Source organism: Eublepharis macularius, chromosome 13 (genome assembly GCF_028583425.1).
Source record: "Eublepharis macularius isolate TG4126 chromosome 13, MPM_Emac_v1.0, whole genome shotgun sequence".
In the NCBI taxonomy this organism is placed as follows: domain Eukaryota; kingdom Metazoa; phylum Chordata; class Lepidosauria; order Squamata; family Eublepharidae; genus Eublepharis; species Eublepharis macularius.
Window position 1 is genome coordinate 42,907,899 of NC_072802.1, and position 14,532 is coordinate 42,922,430.

Here is a 14,532-nt window from a genome sequence, read left to right on the forward strand (position 1 = left end):
AAACCTGAGCTAGGGCTAAAGGAGAAACTGACATGACATTGACTTACATGCAGCCATTAAAAATGGCATTGATGTGGATTTTAAGACCTGCATCTTAAGATCCATGAAAGCGGGACAAAAATAATCTAAGGCTGCCCAAAGGCAGAGTAAAAAAAAAAGAAAAGTAGATTGTGAAACATTTTGCATGCTGAAGGTTCTGGGTGAATGACTCCTTTTTCTGTTTGAGCTGCATAATCCTGGAGCCTGTGTTTTAAGTCCTCCAGTTTCCTGTTAGAGGTCAGCCAGTACTACACACAGTGAGTAGAATTGCAAATCTGGAGCTGGTCTGGAGTCTCAGATAAAGGAAACAATGTCAAAATTCTGCACGTCTGGACACTGGGGTCCAAAGGACAGCCAAGAGGCAAGGAGAGATCCACGTACTTTATCGCAGGCTTTTGCAGTGAGGATATAGGATTATCTGTGTGTCGGTTACGCTTGCAAACCCATTAACTGCTGGCATCTCCTAAATCCTCTCCTTTTTCATTTCTGTTACTGCCGCTCCAATTTATTTCTCGCAATTTTCTGGCTTCAGCAAGGATATTTGGGTCTGCTGTCATCAGCTACTCCTATCTTAGGCATTTTCTTTTAGCTGGAATAGCTGTATCTGACACTCCTTGCTGCCCTCCTCTGTTACTAAGTTATGCAACTGAAAGATATTTCTGCCACTTCTCAAGAAAAAGATATTAAAGTTCTGCAGGTTAGTTTTTTTAAAAAGAGAAGAGCCAATGCAACATAAAGCTAGTGGATTTGATGCAGCCCCCTTCCTAGCTACATATAGTGCTTTGGACAATACCCATCATACCCATGTGTGGCTTATCATTACCTTCTTATAGGAACACAGGCAGCCCCCACCAGTTCCTTAATGACTGGTTGAGATGCTCTGCATAATGCTCCATATAATGGAGTTTGTGCCACTTTTCCAGCACGGTGCAGCCAGTCACCCATGCCGAATGCCCTTTCTGGCTTCATGACTCCCTCCTGGTGGCACTTGCTGGGAGAGTGAAAGCCTTGAGTGCCATTGCCATGAAACTCAGCAAGCAGAGCAGAGAAGAAAAGGTTTGATGTATCTGAGGGGACAGAAATGGGGCAAGGAAGTCTGAAGGAAAAAGGGAGCGGTGGAAACAAACCTATAGAGTCAGAGATTGTTGATAGATGTTTGTGAGGAGAGAAATGCATGATGGGTGGGGGGCAACAGATGTGGGGAAATGAGAGTGGGTTGAGATGCAATTGCTTGTGAGAATACAGAGAAATTGGTATGGGGTGCAGAGAAGTTTATGGCGAGGGGGGGATGCAGGAGGTAACACTGGCTACAGAGAGCTCACAACGGGATGGAAAGTGCAGAGAGGCTTGGATGGACACGAGTGTACCAAGAGGCACAGAGGGGTGGGTTGATGGAACATGGGTTTTAAAAAGAACCCCTTTGGAGGGTGGAGGCGGGTCTTGCATAGTAAGCTGGCCCTCTTGAGTTAATAAAAGTAGTCCTCCATGCAACCTAAGGTGTGTACCCCTCCCCTTAAGTGTTTTAAGTTGCAGTATAGACAGCTCTTGCAGTCAGGTCTAGCACTGCTCTGGAGCAATTCAGGTATTGGTAAAATCATCTGAGCAAACTCATATTGATCCTGATCTGATATTGATATGAATCCTTTGGCCTCTCTTAGAACAAATGAGTTCGGCTTTGTTTTGTTTTTTTCCATTTTAAAGGAAGAGGTCCTGCTTTTAATTTGATTATCTTCAAAACATCCCTGTGTGATTGATCTCTCTTACTCACACAGTTATATTAAAGGCCAAGTGAGTTGTCCGAAGCTTCCTTGTACATCTTCATTAAATTCTGCAAATGAAATCCAGCAGTTTCTAACACAGCCATTTTAAGCTGTAATTTTTTCAGTGTTCAAATGTCTCATCAGGAGTCCTTGTTAAGGCTTCCTGCTATGGATTTGTTTTTTCTTGTTTCCATCTTAAAACCTAATTTTCAGATGTTTTAAAAATAGCAATCTGGCAATCAAAGGTAGCTTTATATCCTGCTACAATACAATACTTAGCTAGATAATTTGATAGTAAGCACATAGGGCTGCCTGAGAGATTCTGATGCTTTCCTCACAGGCCGAGGTGGAGCACCAGAGCTCCAAGTCCTAAACTGTTACTAGGAAGCAAATCCTGTGGAAATTTTATTTTTATTTCTTTTATTTTTGACCTACTCTCCAGCCAAAATTGGGCCCATAAGTGGATCATAAGAACAGGAGAAAGTAGTGGCACAAAGGACATGAAACTCAGATGTGCACTTGGGAGGGTCTGGATCCAGGCAGAATTGAGGGCTGTCTGTCTGCTGTTGCCCTCCCTCTGATGGAAGGCAAATGGACATTGGGATTTATGGGGGCTTAATTCTAAGTAAAATGTTTGGAAATTGAGGCCTTACTAGTAAAAGCTTCAGTTAGGTGGAATGGGAAGGCATGTTGCTTGTTTTAAAACTTGTAAGTGCATGCCATTTTGAGTTTTTCTTCAAATTAGAAGCCATGTTGTTAGCCTTTTGCAGGAACAACCTGTCCATTGGGAATTAGGAAAGCAAACAGTACGAAGCAAAAATGTGGTCAGAGGGAATTTACCAAGTTATTACATGCATTCTTTGGGTTCAGCATAGAATTAACATCTTAATGTGTGTCTTACCCTTGATACTTATTCAAGGATGGAGCAAAAGGGATTGGAGCAGCACTAGTTTTGAGTAGATTTTTAAAATCAATATTTTAATATTGCCTATTTTCAACATGTCAAACTACAAGTTACAGAAATAAATATCTAACAGATCACAAGATGACCCAATTAGAAACCATTTAAAATCAATAAACTTACCATCCATAAAACATGGTTAACTGTATTGAATTAGATTAAAGGTTCTTCTGTGAAAAGGCCATTTTCCAAAAGAGAGAGAGGTCGCTTTACAAAACTTGTGAATAATGAAGAGACGGGGTGCTTTGGGATTTCCATTAGGAGCCTGACCCAGCACTCAGGAGTAGACATGGGCACAAAGGGGAAAAAAACCCCGAACACCCTGTTCGTCGTTCGTTGCCATCCACGAACAACGAACAATGAACATGGACGAACATGAACTGTTCCCATACATGTTTGTTGTTCGTGGGGGCCAGAACCCCCCCCCCACTTAACCCCACCTCCCCTCAAACCCACTTACCTGGCCCTTTAAAGATCCCTTTAAACTATCAGCTGGCAGGCGGCAGGGGGGGATTCCCCCTGCCGCCTGCCAGCTGATAGTTTAAAGGGCTCTTTCCTGCCACATGCAAGGGGCAGGACCCTTTAAAGACCCCACAAACTGACCTTCCCAATGTCCAATACCCACCAAATTTGCAGAGGATATAGACCTCACTGTCCTCTGAAGACCCCCCAAGTTTCAGATCGATTGCACCCTGGGAAAGGCATGATCCACAGGTCTCCCCGTTGGCTGTCATTTTCTCTTCACAGTGGCAAAAACGGGACTCTCTGCTGGAAGATGAGTTCCCACATTCATGTACCATGTGTAGTTTTAAGGGCAGCCCCATGTACAATGCATTGCAGTAATCTAGCCTCAAGGTTACAGTGGCGTGCCGTTTGGCTAGGTAGTGCTAGAAACAGAGCACCGGGTTTGATGGGCTTGTGCTGTGATCCTGCAGGACACTTTGTGTCCTTTGAGTAGCTCTCATGCCCTTGGACTCTGAGGGCTAAAACCCATATCTATGTATACACTTTATAACAGTGTTATAAAGTGTAGATTTTAACCTTTAAAGCATTTTGTGGCCTGGGATCATCATATCTGAAGGACTGACATAATGCAGACAATCTCCAAGGCACAATTCTCTTCCCAAATCTCCCGTTACTTTGTTCGACATACATTTAAGGATGTGTTCAGTTTTCTGGTGATGGATTGCTTTAGAGGTTTATGTCTCATTGCTTCATTGGCCAATCTTGTATTACCTTGAATGTGCCTAAGTGAACATGAAGCTAGAAATTCAAAGGGGTTTGATTCCTCTTTTCTTCCCTCTCCATAGGTTTCCTTAGAAAACTGTGTTGAAGTGGGGCGGATTGCCAATACATACAACCTCACCGAAGTGGATAAATATGTGAACAATTACATCCTCAAGAATTTTCCTGCATTGTTAAGTACTGGTGAGTTTGTGAAACTCCCCTTTGAGCGCCTTGCCTTTGTCCTTTCGAGCAATAGCCTTAAGCACTGCACTGAACTGGAACTCTTCAAGGCTGCCTGTCGCTGGCTGCGGTCTGAGGAGCCACGGATGGAATACGCAGCAAAACTCATGAAGAACATCCGGTTCCCTCTGATGACCCCGCAGGATCTTATTAACTATGTTCAAACGGTGGATTTCATGAGGACTGATAATACTTGTGTGAACTTGCTGTTGGAAGCTAGCAACTACCAAATGATGCCCTATATGCAGCCCGTTATGCAGTCGGAAAGGACGGCCATCCGCTCGGACAGCACCCACCTGGTCACACTGGGCGGAGTGCTACGGCAGCAGCTGGTGGTCAGCAAGGAGCTGCGGATGTATGATGAAAAAGCACACGAGTGGAGGTCTCTGGCGCCCATGGATGCACCCCGGTACCAGCATGGCATTGCTGTGATTGGGAACTTCCTTTACGTTGTTGGCGGTCAGAGCAATTATGACACAAAAGGCAAAACAGCGGTTGACACTGTGTTTAGGTTTGATCCTCGCTATAATAAGTGGATGCAAGTGGCTTCATTAAACGAAAAGCGAACCTTCTTCCACCTAAGTGCCCTCAAAGGACATCTGTATGCAGTTGGTGGTCGGAATGCAGCTGGCGAGTTAGGTGAGTGCCTGGGATTGAAAACTCCTCCTTGCCTTATAACAAAATAGTCTTGTCTTATATGCAGATATACCTAACCTAGTTTCTTTTGACATTTTTTTGGGCTTATGATCTGAAGAAATGGACACCAGAGACTTGATTGCCTCATCCTGGAGTGACCAAACTTAAATGTGTGTTTTCACTGGACTGGAGTAAAATGCTAAGGGAGAAGCTGTGAGGCTCTGCTCGCTACTTCTAGGATTTCTGCAGAGTCTCTTTGCTCTGATTCTTGGTTTAGGTTGCTTTTCTCTGCCTCTTCAGTGCCAAAAACACCTTGACACTCGCTGTAGGACAGCATATGAGTATCCAGTCCTAAGGAGTGGTGATCCTCACATAGTATTTCAGCTTGATGAGTTTTAGCATCTTCCTGTTCTTGGTTTTTAAACCCTGGATGTTTTTTGGGGCTGTGTCACAAGTTGCATTGATTTGCATAAGGAGCGAGATCCATTTGTATGAAAATCAGTATCTGACTGTCTGCGCTTTGGATCTTGGGTCTGAAATACTCGCTTTTCCTTTTCATTAATTGCTCTGTGAGTCATTTTTCACTTTTATTGCAACCTTCATAAATATTTGCAGCAAAGGGATGAAGAATTAATGTAGCCCGCTCTTATTCCCATAACAGAAAGGGTTAGGAGAAAGGGGAGTTATCTGAATCTTCATTTTGTTCAGTGGCAGATGAGCAGGCCAGGTCTCCCATTCTCATTACAATGAGAGGAGAAGCAAGTAGCAAGCCATGCCTGAGGGTCTGTCCTGACCTTGCTAAAGGGCAGTTCTGGGAACCTTCCCCAAATTTGCTTTCCTGGTCGTCCATTACTGAATGGTAATGCACTCTTGATCAGTGTCGACATTGAAGGTATTGTTCTGTCTTGTAGAACAGCTCCGTGTGAATCTCCTAGCTGCAAAGTGTTTACGCAGTCTGCTTAAGATTTTCACTTGAGTGCAGCCAGTGACTCAAATGCAGGAGGGGTAAGGATTTTGAGATGGAGAATCTCCTCTCGCATTAGTGAAAGTGAAAGTGGGTGGCATTAGAAACTTATTCCTGTTATACAGAAGAGCCTGAACTGAATAGGAATGTTCCTGTATTGTGGGGAGTAGCAGAGTTTTCATGTTGAGTCCCAGACTTGCTGAGAAGTATCTGCACTAGTCTGTTGCAGTGAAGACTCAAGCTTTTTTTCACATGCTTACAAGGCCAGCAGCCCTTTTTTGAGGCCAAGGAACAAACCTGCATTTCTCTTCAGTGTCTGCATAATATGCAAGGTGGACACATCACATGATGTCAGTATTCGTGCAGTCTTTTCCTTTAATTAAAAAAAGGGGAAGGGGGATATTGCTCAAATTGGGAGCAGATGCCCATGGGCCTCCACAAAGCGCTCCTACCTTGCATGCTAGACAGAGTGGCAGCATTCACTGTTCCAGACTGCATATGAGCTGCATGCAAGAATCTTCTGGTTCCCTAAAGTTTGACTAATCTGTTTTGGAATAAATGTTTGTACACACAAGAGCGCGAAGCAGCTTGGTGATCTGTGCATGAGCGCACACTTGTTGGGGAGGGAAACCCTGTATTACAAGGTGAGTTTAAAAGATGAAAAGCACATCCAGAAAACAAATGACAGGGCATTTGCTCTCTTGACAGGGTCAAACCCATTGTCCATGGTCACTTACAAACCTCTCGGGATGCGCAATCAAGATAACAGCACATATGCAGTAATTAGTGTTCATGGGGAATTAACAGCCTGTTGTCTTTATTCAAACCAAGAGAAAATGTCATAATTTAACTCTGCTTCAGCGTCATCCATCTTTCTACCCTCTGAACATTTTCTTTGCTTAGGTATGAGCCTAGACAGAGCTGGAAGTGTTGCTCTGCTAGTTTCTCTGTAGATAGTTTCAGGTGGGTAGCCATGTTGATCTGCAGTAGAAGAGCAAGATTAGAGTCCAGTAGTACCTTAAAGACTATGTCAACTGTCTAAGAGCATTGTTGATAGATGATGGCAAACCTAATGCTGCTGGCGGTGCAGGTGCACAAGCCCCTGATGGTGTGGCTGTTGCTGTTTTGGGTAGCCCTGAGAGAATGTGCATTGAGAGTGGCTGTTGGGCTAGTGTCTCTCTTGGCTGCATCCCATTTGCTGGTGAAACGCTGTGGTTTCAGTTTGGAGAACCAGCCTTCTTCCAAAGCCTGCATGAAAAAGTTGTTGTTATCAAAGGGTGTTTGTTTATACTTCCTGCCTGGCTGGTATCCTAATGAAAGCCTAGAGCCCAGTAAAGTGAAGAGTTACGACGAGTATCTGACAAAGATCAGGAAGGCCTGGTTCAGATCCTCACTCAGCCATGAAGCTCACTGGCTGATCTCAGGCCAGTCACACACCCTCATCTTAGTCTCTCTCATTGGGGCGACTAAGGATAAAATGGAGGAAGGGAGAATTCTTAGAAGAAGGTGTCATAAAAATGTATTGGGTAGCAAGTGAGACTGTTCCTCTGTTACCACTTTGGCCGTATCAGTTTGTTCTTTCACTTCTCTGTGAAAAGGCTGTAGCTCTAGAAATGCTTGCTAAAATCCTTGAAGGGGCCAGTCCTGTTTGGAGATGGGGCAGTTGTATTGCAAAGACTGGCTGTAGTGATGGTTGTTGTGGGTTTTCCGGGCTGTATTGCCGTGGTCTTGGCATTGTAGTTCCTGACGTTTCGCCAGCAGCTGTGGCTGGCATCTTCAGAGGTGTAGCACCAAAAGACAGAGATCTCTCAGTGTCACAGTGTGGAAAAGATGTTGGCAGGTCATTTGTATCTACTCAGGAGGGGTGGGGTTGAGCTGAGTCATCCTGTAAGAGTTTCCCAGGGTGTGGAATGCTAATGGCGGGAGGCTTCACTGTATCCTGAGGAGGTTCTTTTGCATATGGATTGGTGCTTGATGTGCTAATCTTCTCTGCAGGGCTATTGTCGAGTATAGAGTGTTTTGTTAGCCTGGTGTTTTTCAGAACTGGAAACCATGCTCTGTTCATTCTTAAGGTTTCTTCTTTCCTGTTGAAGTTTTGCTTATGCTTGTGAATTTCAATGGCTTCCCTGTGCAGTCTGACAAAGTAGTTGGAAGTGTTGTGTGTTGTGTGTTCAGTGGTGGCTGAACATAGCCTAACTCAAACAGGGCACAGTATCTTATTCCAGGACACCAAAATACTGGACAACACTTCCAACTACTTTGTCAGACTGCACAGGGAAGCCATTGAAATTCACAAGCATAAGCAAAACTTTAACAGGAAAGAAGAAACCTTAAGAATGAACAGAGCATGGTTTCCAGTTCTGAAAAACACCAGGCTAACAAAACACTCTATACTCGACAATAGCCCTGCAGAGAAGATTAGCACATCAAGCACCAATCCATATGCAAAAGAACCTCCTCAGGATACAGTGAAGCCTTCCGCCATTAGCATTCCACACCCTGGGAAACTCTTACAGGATGACTCAGCTCAACCCCACCCCTCCTGAGTAGATACAAATGACCTGCCAACATCTTTTCCACACTGTGACACTGAGAGGTCTCTGTCTTTTGGTGCTACACCTCTGAAGATGCCAGCCACAGCTGCTGGCGAAACGTCAGGAACTACAATGCCAAGACCACGGCAATACAGCCCGGAAAACCCACAACAACCATCGTTCTCCGGCCGTGAAAGCCTTCGACAATACACTGGCTGTAGTGATGGATTGTGTGGGCTGCTCTGAAGGTTTTCAGCGGTATCAAGGAAGGTGGGCATAAGGATCCTGTGGTCTTGTGAAAGTTTACCTTGGCATTCAGAGAGTGAACTGGCTGCATAGCATGAGTAAAGCTCAAGTGAATGGCAGCCACTGAAGTCCTGGTAGAGTATTGCCCAGCAGTGGGACCCACCCTGGACTTGCAGGGGCAACTCCATCAGCTGAGGCAAGCTGTATGCAGCAGCCCTGCCAGGATGTGCCCCAAACGGACAGGGTAGGGCTGCAGACTCTGGGGTAAGTAACCGGGTTTGGCAGCCAGGTGGAATCCATCAGACCCTGCTGGGGAAGGGAGCAACCCAGGAGGCGGCAGCAGCTGAGACATGGCTCCAGGTCACTTCCTGGTAGGGTGGAGGGGAAGGGATTGGAAGGGTGGCCTATTTAAGGAGGACCTGTGGCAGGCAGCCTGGGAGAGGACAGGGCTCAGGAAACAGGTAGTGCAACCCCTTCCTCTCTCAAATGTGAGGCCTTGCAGGCCCTTTGCTGTGATGAAGGTGATAGCAGAACAAGGTGAACCTGGCCTTGACAGGGGGAATGACACGAGGATGGAGTGCAATTCTGGCTATAGGAGAAAATTGGGGGGGGGGGTCCCACTTATGATCTTAATTCCCTCAAGTGGTGGCTGGCTGACGGTTTCCTTGTATTGGGAGCCACCTCTCGATCTCATAAGTGTTTGGGGGTGTGGTTTAGCACTTCTCCAAATCAAATTTACAGGACATAAGAGATTTAATTGAACCCACCTCTAGGTACAAGGAACCGTCTCTAAATCATTCTTGAGATATCTGCTCTAAAGAACCTGCGGGGTTATTCTAGTGCATCAACACTCCAGTTCAGGCATGTGGGGGATTAGAGAATCTAGCAAGGCCTCTTACATACAGAAGGTCCAAGTTGTGCTAACGCAGGTATAAAATGAGCTGCCTGCATCTCCTTCTGAAAACAGCCATTTGCACCTGTGACAGAGGGAGGGCAAAGAGAGGCTTTGTTTGTTAAAACTGGGAGGCACGCCTAGCTTCTCCATGTGGCATAAAATTGATCTCTTGAAGGTGGGAGCCAGGATGAGAGAGAACAGCTCTTCAGCAGACTCGAAGACTTCAAATGCGCAACCAAATTGTGTGGGTGGAAGAACCCTTTATTTTTATGAGGTGGAATTGTTTGAACAAATCTTTTCCTGTCATTGCAAATGGTTAAGGGTGAAAAAAATCTTAACTGTTCCTTGTAGTTAGAGGATTTCTATTGCTTCTGATACCTTTTTTTTTTAAAAAAAGAGAGAAGCTACTCTTTCTACTGGAAGAATTTGGGAGTGTTGCCTTGGCCTTTGTTCTCTTGTCCTCTTGTTTTCTTGTCTGAGTGTCTGGTCACTGGTTGGGTTTGGCCCAGGAGGGTTCCCTCTTTGTTTGCTTTGACTGCTGAGGCTGTTTTATGCTAGAAGGAGAGACCTTGTGGCCTTGTGTGGGCTGAGTCACACTGGCGTGCTCATCACTCAAAAGGTCATCGCTTGATGATTTGCAGCCAGCCAACTGTGTGAACCCTTCCTGTCTTCACATCACCTTTGCAGAAGTACAAAGGCTCTGCCCGCCTGTGCTGCTTGGCCGAGGCTGGCCACTGCTCATATGCAAGTTGTTGCGCAGTTGGAAACAGTGATCATTCTCCGACTTCTGTTTTTAAGAAAACGAGGCAGCATGCTCCTTATGAACTGCCAAAAGCCCAGGCTGGTAGCACACGCTCACTTTAAACTTTGGTAGCAGGATTTGAACCACAGGGCCGCTTGTTGGTCATCATGCGAACTCTGCCAAGTGCGCATGTGAGATTCATGCCGTACTTCCCATATCTCTGTCAGTGTCAGTTTGGCAGGGATAACCTGGAGTGATGCTTTGAGGGCAATCAAGGTGGGATGGAAATGAGGACAGGTGAGGCAATCAGAGCAGGCAGAGAAGTGTCCTTTGCAGACAGGGCAGCCGCTAGCATCTTGTGCCTTCCTTCCGCAGAGTAGCATCTAAAACATTACTGCAGCATCTTCATGGTTTCATCTATGACATCCAGTTTTCAGAGAGCATTTTGCTGTGCAGTTAAATGTCCTAGTTGTGCTAATGATATCTGCAGAGGTGGGGTTGCTTTTGCAACTTTTAATTTTTGCTGTCTAGCCAGATTATATGGCTAGACATGTGGCTAGAGGACACAGATTATGTGGGAGATGGGGGAGGCCATAGGTGCATTTGACTTGAGCACCATTAATTCAGTCACTATGTATGTGCGCATGTGCATGCACACGGTTTCATTAGATGGAAACAAATGGTAATGGGAAGGTTTTGGCATCTTCACTTCTTGTATGTGAGGTTAAAAAACTATCTGGTGGGTGCATTAGTTAACAATAAGAAAAATGCTTTGAAGGCTCTGATAGATAGCATTTACCTGTTGAAGGGAACAGTGGCTGCCTCTGGAGGTGTCTGCTAGAGACCCCCAAAGTTTTTAAAATGGCTCCCCTAAATTCTGCCTGTTAAAATGAATGCATGGATGAAACCCCCAGACCGGCTTGGTTGCTTGCAAGAGGAAAGGCCATTCTGGTGGTTCTGAGCAGAGGGGGGAGGGGCTACAAAGAGGGACTGCTTTAGTTCTAAAACATAGGAAGGTGGTCCAGCAGTTGTACTCACTAGCTTTCTAGCTCTGGACTCCACAATCAAATATATTTGAAGCTCGAAGCAGTAGAAAGCCTCCTTGTCTTTGCCTCTCCTTGCAGTTTGTGGCTTAACTTGCTTGAATAATCTGGTGGGTAGTGGGTGGATAGACCATAACAAGGTGAGTTTTTTTAAAGGAGTCTTTTCCCCTCCCTAAACAGCCACAGTGGAGTGCTACAATCCAAGGATGAACGAATGGAGCTACGTGGCCAGAATGAATGAGCCTCACTATGGCCATGCGGGGACTGTTTATGGGGGCCTGATGTATATTTCAGGTAAGCATTCTTATTTCTGGGCAAATATCTCCTCTCTCTCTTTTCCCCCCACTTGGGCCAAACATATTGCAATGAGCTCTAACATCCACAGCAATCCCTGTAACCTTCTTTTTATGGTGCGCCTCTTGCATTTGGCAAGTTGCAGTTCTCACTTCACACAAAATCATTCAAATGGAACATGCTGCTAGATCCCCAACATTCATTTTAGATACAATTATTCCGGCTGGTAGGAGATCGCCTTCGGAAACAACCATTTTAAGAAGTAATTTGTGTGATTCTTTTAAATCTTCAGAGGTGTGTTTCTTAGGAAATCACAGATCCATCCTCCCTGCTGCTTCTAATCCTACATGTGCGTCTTTTTGACTAGGATAAGTTGTACTTCAGGGAGGCTTAGGAAATCCAGCGAATGCTACGATATCTGCTATGTCTTTGGGACAGAATTGGAGACCTTTGAAGTCTTACTAGAGAGTGTAAATCTTTCAAAGGCATCCTCAGAAGGGAAAAGATATCAGACTTCAGGCTCAGTTCCCTTTTTGTCTGATTCACGTCAACAAGCTGTGCCTTAATACTTCTTTCACTTGAGAGCAACAGTAACACTGATAGAATAAGCTGTCAAGTCCCTGAACAATTGCTCTCTGCAGGGAGGGCCAGGTGCCAGGGCACCAAATGGTCCTCCCTGCTCATTGGTGCTCTGACTGTGCCTGTCTCATAGTGGAATGTCTAGGGCACAGTGCCCAAGTACGTCGTTGTTCGAAATGCCTCAGCTTGCATCAGAGTTTCCATGAGAGAAACTCACTGTGTGTGTGTGTGTGTGTGTGTGTGTGTCTGTACTGAGGGTCTGACTTGGTACAAGGAAGCTTAATATCTCCAATGGAGATTCTCTTCCAAAATTAGCTCGAGCCAGAGATGTGTGAATCCTACTATGCCCGTAGTTCAGCCTCTCTTACTTTACCAGTTTCTTCCATGCGGTAAACTCTAAAAGAGGAGACGAGGTGGTATAATGAGGCAGAATTAGGTGGTGGCCTCAGGATGGTGGATTTTGCAAGGGGCAGTAAGATGCCACTGAAAAATTCAGCGTTTTGGCATTGATAGTGCAAACAGAGCTGAAATCATGCAAGTCAGTTTATTTTGGGGTTCCTCCATCTTTTCCCTAGTGATCTAGGAACAAGAGCCCAAGAGGCCAAGATAGATACGTGTGGTGTCATTTCCACACATGATGGCTACATACTCCTCCACCCTGCATAGCATTTATTCTGTATGGAAAGATATGTCTGAAATGGCCTTGTCCAAACTGAATACATTTCCCCCAAGTTAGTAAAGTGGATGGAATAACATGGAGCTCGGAGAGAGCACGATCTCGTAGCCAAGAGTCAGATTGGATACTGGCAGCCACGATTCAGGAGAGGCTCAGGACAGTCTAATTTTAAGGGAAGGAGGGTTCTCAGATAAGGGGAGCAGACCCCTTTTCTGTCTCGCGTCTCTGAGACTGGAAATGAGACAGGCTGCTAGAAAAATGCCTGGGGGGAGGGGAAGATGGGAGCATGGGGAGGTGTGGAGGTTTGAAGTTTTATTTTATGAGAGCCAGTTTGGTGTAGTGGTTAAGAGTGCGGGACTCTAATCTGGAGAACTGGGTTTGATTCCCCACTCCTCCACTTGAAGCCAGCTGGGTGACCTTGGGTCAGTCACAGCTTCTAGCTCTCTCAGCCCCACCCACCTCACAGGGTGTTTTGTTGTGGGGATAATAATAACATACTTTGTAAACCGCTCTGAGTGGGTGTTAAGTCATCCTGAAGGGCAGTATATAAATCGAATGTTGCTGTTGTTGTTTTTGTTTATATCTTATTTTTATTTGTTTATACCCTGCTTTGCTACCCAATGGGAGCCCATCACATTGTTTCCACCTCTGGCACTGTATCCTCACAACAACAAACCTGTGGGCTAGATTGGTGGTGGAAAGTGCTTTCAAGTCATAGCTAACTTATGGTGACCCCTGCTGGGATTTTCAGTGCAAGAGACTAGCAGAGGTGGGGTGCATTGCCTATCAGTGCATAACAACCCTGGTCTTCCTTGGAGGATTGCCATCCAGTTACTAGCCAAGGCTGTCCCTGTTTAGCTTCTAAGGTATGACAAGATTGGCCTGTCCAGGTCAGGGCATGAGGTAGATTAGGCTGCGAGAATGTGTCAGCTTCCATGACAGACAAGGGATTCAAAGCCAGTTCTCCCAACTCCCAAGTCAGACACTCTAACCCCATGACATTCCAGCTCTTGATGAATGTTGATGAAAATGTGGCTAAAGTTTGAAAGTAGCTGCACCTGTTTTATACATGAACAGGGAAGACTTGCTAAAAAACAAAATGTGGCTTCTGAAGTCTGCTTCAACTCTCAGAAGTAGTGTTGCCATTGTGTCTTCTCTTCATGGAAGTGCAGTAGCCCTACGAGTGACCTATGAGAGTTTTGGGTGCTTCAGGAAAAATTTGATTCCCAGGATACCTCAAGGGGAAAGCCTGCTAGGTGTTGTAAGTCTGTAGAGCATGTATCTTGAAATGAGAGCGAGTAAGACAGTGTGGAATTTCAAGCATTGAAGGGGATGAAGTGTGGGAGGCAAAAAGTTCCAGCCCCATTGAGCAAGTTAAGATGAGATCTCTTCCTTCAGTTCTAATAAACACACATTGGGGATAGAAATGTAGGCACACATTTACAATCATGTGTGAAGATGGCATTCCTCTCTAATTGGCGGTATGTCCATCCATCTGATACTTGTTGTTGGTGAGAACTCCAGGTCTGAAGTGATCGGTATGTTCAAGAGAGGGGATGTGCACCCAAAGTATTGCTGTTGAAATGATAAATTGTCATGTGGGATCCTAGTTGCTCTTGCTGTGACAAAAATTTCCATAGTTTTAGACTTTAGTAATGTGTTATCATTAGTGCTCCTCTGACATAAGACATGTGGT

General features: G+C 45.2%; 1 protein-coding gene across 6 annotated transcripts in view; it reads left to right on the forward strand.

Moving 5' to 3' along the window:
- Window positions 1-14,532, forward strand: part of KLHL13 (kelch like family member 13) — a 77,863-nt gene that overhangs the window by 61,756 nt on the left and 1,575 nt on the right. For all 6 annotated transcript variants that reach the window (XM_054996932.1, XM_054996937.1, XM_054996935.1 and 3 more), the window contains 2 exons: window positions 4,071-4,866; window positions 11,468-11,581. In XM_054996932.1, coding sequence (XP_054852907.1) covers window positions 4,071-4,866; window positions 11,468-11,581 — 910 coding nt within the window. The remainder of the gene's footprint in view (window positions 1-4,070; window positions 4,867-11,467; window positions 11,582-14,532) is intronic.